The sequence below is a fragment of the Xyrauchen texanus genome, chromosome 6 (genome assembly GCF_025860055.1).
Source record: "Xyrauchen texanus isolate HMW12.3.18 chromosome 6, RBS_HiC_50CHRs, whole genome shotgun sequence".
In the NCBI taxonomy this organism is placed as follows: domain Eukaryota; kingdom Metazoa; phylum Chordata; class Actinopteri; order Cypriniformes; family Catostomidae; genus Xyrauchen; species Xyrauchen texanus.
This window is the reverse complement of record NC_068281.1, coordinates 13,727,927-13,736,478: the sequence shown is the minus strand read 5'-3', so window position 1 is coordinate 13,736,478 and position 8,552 is coordinate 13,727,927. Positions and strand designations below refer to the sequence as shown.

Sequence of the window (8,552 nt, the reverse complement as noted above, 5' to 3'; positions counted from 1 at the left end):
TCCCGGCACCCCGGACGTGGACCCCCCGCCTCCGGACCTACGACGGCTTCCCCCTAGCCGGCCAGTTCTGACGAGTCCAGAGGACTTCTCCTCCTCAGTCACTAAACCGCCCCCTGCCAGGTGTGCGGAGCAAGGTAAGTGCTTCGAGTCTTCTCTCAGCACCAGAGCCTCGGGACTTTCAACCCCTGGACAGACCTCTGCTTTCTGTGGATAGAAGTACCCTTACAGCAGGTGTCCCGACGCGTTCTGGTCACCACAGACACCTCCAAACAGGGTTGGGGCGCCGTGTGCAATGGGCACACAGCTGCTGGCTCCTGGAAAGGGCCCCCGCTGCATTGACACATCAACTGCCTAGAGTTGCTGGCTGTATTTCTTGCCCTACTGAGGTTCCTCCAGCTGATTCGGCAAGATAATTCATACATAAATCGCCAAGGCAGCGTGTGCTCCCGTCATATATTACAACTTGCCCACCATCTCCTCCTCTGGAGACAGCAGCAACTCAGATTGCTGCGTGCCACTCACATCCCGGGCAACCTCAACAAGGCAATGGACGTGCTGTTGCGAAAAGGTGAAAAGCGGAGAGTGGAGGCTCCACCCCCAGGCGGTCCAGCTGGTTTGGGAATGGTTTGGCACAGGTAGACCTGTTCGCTTCCCAAGAGACTTCCCATTGCCTGCTCTGGTACTCCCTAATGGAGGCTCCCCCCGGGACAGACACGCTGGCACACAGCTGGCCCTGTGTGCTGTGCAATTACACATTTTCCCCAGTGAGCCTACTTGCATGGGTGCTGTGCAAGGTCAGGGAGGATGAGAACATGTCATTCTGGTGGCCCCCTACTGGCCCACTTGGATCTCGTGCTCCTCGCAACAGCCCCTCCCTGACGAATTCCCCTGAGGAAGGACCTTCTTTCTCAATGACGGAGCACCTTCTGGCATCCATGCCCAGACCTCTGGAACCTCCATGTCTGGCCCCTGAATGGGATGTGGAATATCTAAGTGGCTTACCACCAGCCGTCGTAGACACAATCAACCAAGCCAGAGCTCCCTCTACCAGACGTCATGAAGTGGTGCTTGTTCGGGTATTCTTCCCAGTCTGAAGACCCACAGAGATGTGCTCAGTGCTCTCATCCGTGCAAGAGAGTTTGGAGGGACGGCTGTCCCCCTCCACCTTGAAGGTGTATGTAGCCGCTATTGTGGCCCACCACCACCTTTACGAGATATTACAATCTCAGGGCTGAGTCGTCTTGTCCCGTTTTTTTCTCAGGTCCGAGCCGGTAGAGCTGACCAGGTGTACTGCTTGCACCTAGCGTCTTTCCCCTCCACTGAGGGGATCATGTGCGCTCTTGTCCCAGGAGATCCCACTAACTCGGCTACCTGGATGATTCCTCCCTAGCCCTCTGGTCCACAAATTCAGCGGAGGAATTCCTCGACCAGACCCACTACGGGTACTGAAACTACTCTGTACTGGAATAGGTGCTCCACAGGATGGGACCCTGTGTGGATTAATCACCCTGTGTGTATTTTCCATGGTACGGTCCCCCTACGGGCAGACCCGTGTCTCCCTTGGGCAGTCTCCGCTGCTCCCTGGTCACCATGTTGTAGCAACTCCTCCCTCTCAGTAGGTAGAATCTACCACCGCGGCATTTTCCACATGTGGCCTGAAAACCCATGTGATTTATTTAACTCTTTTCCCTCCCCTAGCCTTGGCAGGTGTAGTCTCCGAGGGGTCTTTTCCCCCTGAAAAAATAGGAGTTGTTAAAGAATGCCTTCCCTGATGCATGTGATAGTGTTAAGATGGTCCCAGAGAAAAGGCGCGGCTTGCGTGGCCTGCTCCCATGCTTGGCACGTCGTCGTGTTCCCCCCTTGGGGGTGCCGGGAACCAGAAGTTTATGATGATTTTATGGGGCGTTGGGGAAGGGTACGTGCAGTCTGACATGGCCTGTCGCTTTGGCAAGCAACTGCCTGCCCGCACCTGCATCAGCAGTGCACGTGCACGGTTCAGCGTATGGTGTGATTAAATATGGATCCCTAGTGTCACTTCTTCGACACAAATGGAGGGAAAGAGACGTTGTGTCCTCCCAGCCACGACGCTGAACTGTTATGGCCGAACCTCCTTCTCAGCTCCTCAGAGCAAAAACCTGAATGGACAGACTCATTTACCTCCCTTTATAACCTATCAGGGAAGACATTTTATAATAATCGTGTTTCAGGCTTTACAAGATTTAATTTTAATGCCTGTAAATTTTATGATGTATACCGTTGTTTATATTATGAAAACTTGATATATTTATCTTCTGAAACTGAAAAAAGCTGCTTTTCACTTTATAATGTATCATTAATAACCTTAGTAATTACAGAAGGACCATGATGAAATTAAGTTCATCAATAGTTGCCATTCCAGTAGCAATGACATATAAACATGTAGAGACACCATCAGGGTAACACATGTGAAATTAAAATAATGCAATAAACATTAACTTAACTACATCAGCTACATAACAGAACACCCCTAAGTACATAACTGATCTTAAAAATGAAGAGAAACACAACTATTCCCTTAAAATCTGATTAAATGTAATGAGTCACGCTGGGAATTATTGATTATTGATGTTTACCTTAATATTAACAATAATTTACTTTTTAAAAAGTACATGTACTCTCTTGTTAAACATAATATACATTTATTTTTTTCCATTTAAAATGTTTTAATTTTTACATAATTGTATGTATTGTGTTTATAAATATATTACAATTTTAATACCCGTTTAACAATTATTATTATAATTTTTTTACTAAAGCATGTTTACAGTCGAGTAGATAAGATTTTACAGTCAGTAGAGTAGATAAGATTACAAAGCCAAAACACTGTAATTACACCAATTCTAAAACTAAGAACATTCAAAGTTGTTCTGATAGTCCAGCCAAAGGTTGATAATAAAACATTGTTATAATACTCTGAAAATAGAATTATTGTATTATAATTATCTGAATCTCAGAATTTTTGAGCCAAACCCCTATGTCATAGGTCAGACCAGAGACATCATTACAGTCATAACTCAGTTTTGGCATAATTATTTTTTTTCCCCTCACTTGCATTAAGCCATTGCAATGCAGAATAGTTGTTTAAACAATCTGTTTCATGGTTCTTAGTAAAAAGGACAAAGACTGATACATCCAAGAGACCTTTTGCTTGGGCAAAAAGGAAGTACAACCACAGAGGGCAGAACAATGTAAGTCAGCATTCACCATGAAAATTTTACATTTTGTTTCATTACAAAATATATTGATTTAATTTCTGTCCCTTGGAGAGGTCTGTCCAGATCCAGACTTTGGTATTTCAAAATGTGAAGGAAAGAAAAGAAAAGAAAAGAAAGGAAAATTACTTCATGACTCTACCGTCTATTGGATTCAACCAAAGATGGTGCTGCCATCTTGTGGCCATTATGGAGGTACCAGCAGGATCTCATTAACTACTGTATGCAGCACACCATCCCTGACATTTGAGGTACACTCATTCAAGTTGTAAAATGTATTTAATGTCACTGGTTAGAATTGGTGTGGTGGTGCATGCAGATAAGTTAGTGAGTGAGTTGTAAAAGAGAGTTGTATTCTTATGTTTTTGTACCTCATGCATATATTTGCACTCTGACATCAGTTAAACACATTACTTGAACCCCACCCAACACTGTAAACTTTCAACTTATCTTTCTACTCTTACATTCAGTCTAATGCAGCCTTTAGTTTGTGACAAACATTGCATACATTTCTGAGTTTTTCCTGTTGGAACATCATAATCAACCTTGATGTAATGTTGAATAAAATCAAACACACATTTAAGACCCTGTTAATGTGATGCTAAATATGACACCGCTGTAACTTAGGACACTTCAGTACATGCATTTGTAGAATGAAGATTTTACAAATATTTTGAATGAAAGTGCACATCAACACTTGAAAAGCAGAATAACTAAATAATAGTTAATTACATACATATTAAATGAACAGAGAATAATTGGGATTTAAGAATGTTTATAAAAGTAATTGTAGCTACATGTGCTGTGCTTTCAAAGCAAAACATATTGGTTTGGGTTTGGCATTATACTTCTTAAATTGAATTAACCCACTTACTCTGGACTACACAGCGAAGTATACCGCATTATAGTGAAGCTGCCATTGCACAGTTAAAACAAAACAGAATCTGTAACTAATAATCAGATGAACATTTTCTTCTCACAAATGAAACCATTTGCACAATAGCAACTTTTGGTGTTCCATCGTTTTCCTGCAAAAATATATTGTGTTAAAAACCCTGCTCTGCTTTCAACACAGTCTTGATATCCCAGATTTATGGGTTGGTTTGGACTCCAGAACCTGATAACAACATAAAATAAAAGCAATTATTGCATTTCTTTTCACAAAGAGAATTGCACTGAAAGCTGTAAGTAATTGCTCATGAAAAAATATTTTACCAAGTGATTTGTCGAGTACCATCCACCCACATCCACTCTCCATTATTATCTCTGTCCTTCAAACCGATCCACACGTCCATTTGAAAGATATCGCATAAATGTGCAATAAACTTCTGTTGTGAGGGCGAACCGCTCATGTCATCAGTTTTATTTCAAATGAATTGAAAAGACTTACACATATTTTCATATACGGAACTATACTTTACTCACCTGTTCCTCAAAGCTGTTTATGATCACCAGATCTGCTTTCTTCATCCTACAGAAGTGTCTGCTCGTAGTCCAGTCCATATTCTCTTCAAACTTGGATATGTAGTAAACACTTAAGTTGTAATACCACCATCTATTTTGTATTGCTTCATCTGTGTAGCAAAGAATTATTATAGCATCTCTGCTATATCTTTATGTATGTAATTTGCTCCTTAACAACCCTATTGAGTGTAACTATCTTGTGTCTTGTTCGTGTTTTTTGATTGTTAAATTTGGGCATTAAGCTAGTGGCCCAGCACAAAGTAACCAAGCTATTTAAACACTTGATGCCTCAATGTCACTGCAATAGATAACAAAATATCAAAGCAAATGTCTGCAAACACATTTCTCAGAAAACAAATTTCCCAATCACTTTTAACTGCTGATTTTAAATGGATGCATGAAGTCAGTTCCCCTTTATGTTCACACAGGAGTACTTGAAGAGTAACCAGTTAATCACTTTTGCTATGGGCTAATTCCAAACAGTTTGACAATTATAGTGTCCAAATAATGTACTTTTTCCCTTCATTTTTGAAGACTATATAGTACGATTTTATCATTTGAAACCATATAAACTTCTTAAAGAGAAAGGTTTTGCTTGAAAAGTATTTCTTTAAAATACATGCCACATGTTTTGATATTTTGTTATATTATGCAAAAACATTCATACATATTTATTTTTAAGTGTGGCTAAAGTGTCCAAATTGAATTTGGAGACACTGTATCTGATGAGATTCATCACAGTCCATCTAGTGTTAGCTTAAGAGTATTCAAAAGATTTAGAATATCCCCGTTGCTTATATGAGACCACTTTGAACTTTTGTGCTTTGGAATTATTTTATTTCAAAGATTCACTTACCCACATCAGAGAGGAAATTGTCTATTTGTACAGTCTTGTTTTGAATGCATTTTAGCTGTTCCTCGCTTGATATACACATGAAATGCTGTATGACTGTGGTAACCAGCAGGAGAATACACAGTAATCCCAGACACACTGAACTGATTCCTTTGAAACATGGCCTCTTATTACAGCAGAGAAATCCTGAAAGTAAATACAGGACACATGCCAAAATGTAGAAGTGTTCAGTTTTCACAGCTTAAATGTCATTGTCTCAGATCTCAAAATTGCACACACTTTGAGTTACAGCAGTTTATCTCAGATTCATCCTTTGATTTAGCCAGCTTTGTACAGGTATTATTATTATTATTATTATTATTATTATTATTATTATTATTATTATTATACAAGACTGGAACAGGAAGCATGACAAAAGATAAGGAGAAGAGAGGTGAACTCGGGTTGTCTGCACATAAGCACATTTAGATAACATGTCACATGAGTCAGGAAAATTACTTAACAATTTGAGGACACCTATAATTACTAACTGTGGCTAAATTTAGCTTGCATTTAGAACTATCAAATTATTTTTTAATGTATTTTCTATAATCTGTTTTGTTTGAGTGTTTACCTTGTTGATGTCCAGGTTTGTTTCTTGCTCCTTCATGCTGATATGATATGTCAAACTCATCTCTAGTATGATGAAATGTTTGATTTGTGTTCTGAAAAGACTCCATTCCTTTTTACACAGAGATGTAGTTATTTTACTGTTGGTATACACAGAAATCTAAAGTTTTATATGCACCCTTTGACCACTTCCAGCTCTCAAAATAAGTCACACATTCTTTTTTAAGTGGTTATAAAGAGGAAGCCATGGATTCATGTGACTTCAGTGTTTTTGAAGTATACAGAAGTGTACTTGCTCAGACTGAATGAATTTAAGAAGATTAGCAGGACTGTCTCTGAAAATCTCCACTGTATATTTAAAGTCAACAATATGATATCAATACTGATCCTCTTTTCCTTTCTTAAAGAGACAGTTCACCCAAAAATGCAAAATCATTATTTACTCACCCCGATAATATCCCAGGTGTGTATGACTTTCTTTCTTCACCAGAACACATTTGAAGAAAATTAGAAAAACATCTTAGCTCAGTAGGTCCTTAAAATGCAAGTGAATGGTGATCTGATTTTTGAAGACATTAATTTAACCGCTGGTATCATATTGATGATGTTTATGCTGACTTTTTGGAGCTTAAAAAATCAGATTCCCATCCACTTGCATTTTAATGACCTACTGAGCTAAGATATATTTAACATTTTCTTCAAATGTGTTCTGGTGAAGAAAGAAAGTCATACACACCTGGGATATCGTGAGGGTGTGTAAATATATTTAAATTCATTTTTAGGTGAACTATCCCTTTAAGGACCAGCAGCCGGTTGCAAGAACCCCTTAAGTTCAGAAACCCCTTAGTGACAATAGCCTTTAGAGTTCTCTCAGAATATTAATTGTGCCAGGTAGTTAAGGCAAAGTGTACCAGCCACCCCAACACCAGTTAACCCCAACACCCCACTGGTCCAATAGCGGTATCCAGTAGAGTGTCTTTTCTGGCGCATGTGATTTTGGCTGTTTGGTTAGTTTAGACCGAATCTTTCTCAATTATTCATTTAATCTAACTCGAATTGTAAAAGACCTAGAATTATAATTATAATAGACCTAGACTGGAGATTTGCAATGTTCCGCAAAATGACTCACTAGGGGAATAGATGCCAAATTTGCTTGCTTAATTCTCAAAGTTAGGCGAAGAGACACTGATGAACAAAAACGAAGCTTTTGACAGTTTTAAGGGAAATGTCTGTTATTATAATTAATATAGGTTTATCAATATACATTTGAAATGTTGCATTTAAACAAGGACAAGCCTTGTTTAAGGTTTTAATCTTTTTTTTATCTGACAAAACCCACACTTCCATCATACACTTATTTATAAATTTAACTAGAACTGTACTGGCAATGTGGTAATAACCACAAACTGACCAGAAATCCTATTTTTCGCCATGGTGAAGAGATCATTGTTTTAATTATATAATTTTTTAAACAAATTTCTTTATGTGTATTTTTCAAACACAGAGTATTCTTGTTTTCTGTACCCTTTTGTTTCCATTTGCACACTTAATTATGGCCATTATTTGCTGTTTATATTATGAGTCATTGCACAATGACATATTTACATTTATGTATTTGGCAGACACTTTTATCCAAAGTGACTTACAGTGCATTTATTACAGGGACAATCCCCCTGGAGCAACCTGGAGTTAAGTGCCTTGCTCAAGGACACAATGTTGGTGGCCATGGGGCTTGAACCAGCAACCTTCTGATTAACAGAGTTTTGCTTTAGTCCACTACACCACCACCACAACACTCATATTGTCCATTTATGGTCATTTGTTGAAGTGTCTTACTGGTTATCCTTCTATCTTTATGTGCAACTTCATCAAAATGTTATATATATATATATAGTTTTTGCTGTTGTTTACATATTAGTCTAACTTCAGGTTTTTTAAATAGATTTTTATCAAGTAAAAATGATCAAGTTCTATAATATATATATATATATATATATATATATATATATATATATTTTTTTTTTTAGCACATATGATCTAGTTCATGATCATGGATTCCTCAAGCAAACTTCTTGACACCTCTAAACTAAAGGTAAACCCAGCTCAGTTTATCTACTCTGTTGCTTATTTAATGTACATTTACATCTATGGTTTATTTAAGTGTATTTGCTGTGCAAACATGCTCATACCAAAGTGATTCATAATGCCAATGTAATGCTTTGTAGGGTTGAAAATGATCAAAGAAATAAATATGTTTCCATATCTTTTTCAGAGCTTGCTAAAAGTGATCTATCGCTATCAGAAGTGTTTTTGTATTCGTCTGCAAATGGCCACAACCTGAGTACAGTGGGGGTTAAAGGTGGTCAGCTAATTGG

At 38.6% G+C, this 8,552-nt stretch overlaps 1 protein-coding gene across 1 annotated transcript; it reads right to left on the bottom strand.

Annotated features, from left to right (window-relative positions):
• Positions 1–3,960: 3,960 nt before the first annotated feature.
• Positions 3,961–6,327, bottom strand: LOC127644509 (CD209 antigen-like protein E). The gene is made up of 5 exons (XM_052127698.1): positions 6,182–6,327; positions 5,572–5,754; positions 4,677–4,825; positions 4,467–4,579; positions 3,961–4,368 (listed from the first exon to the last, which is right to left on the bottom strand). Exons 1-5 carry the CDS (start codon positions 6,285–6,287, stop codon positions 4,209–4,211), a joined length of 711 nt encoding a protein of 236 aa, XP_051983658.1. The 5' UTR covers positions 6,288–6,327; the 3' UTR covers positions 3,961–4,208.
• Positions 6,328–8,552: the final 2,225 nt, after the last annotated feature.

Bases quoted from the DNA above. Each gene is read 5' to 3' on its own strand.
- LOC127644509 (XM_052127698.1), bottom strand. From the start codon at position 6,287: ATGGAGTCTTTTCAGAACACAAATCAAACATTTCATCATACTAGAGAT. The intron at 4,826-5,571 runs GTAAGTGAATCT...TTTGCTACACAG, and splicing joins CAATTTCCTCTCTGATGTGG to ATGAAGCAATACAAAATAGA. The intron at 4,580-4,676 runs GTGAGTAAAGTA...CCCTCACAACAG, and splicing joins TAAACAGCTTTGAGGAACAG to AAGTTTATTGCACATTTATG.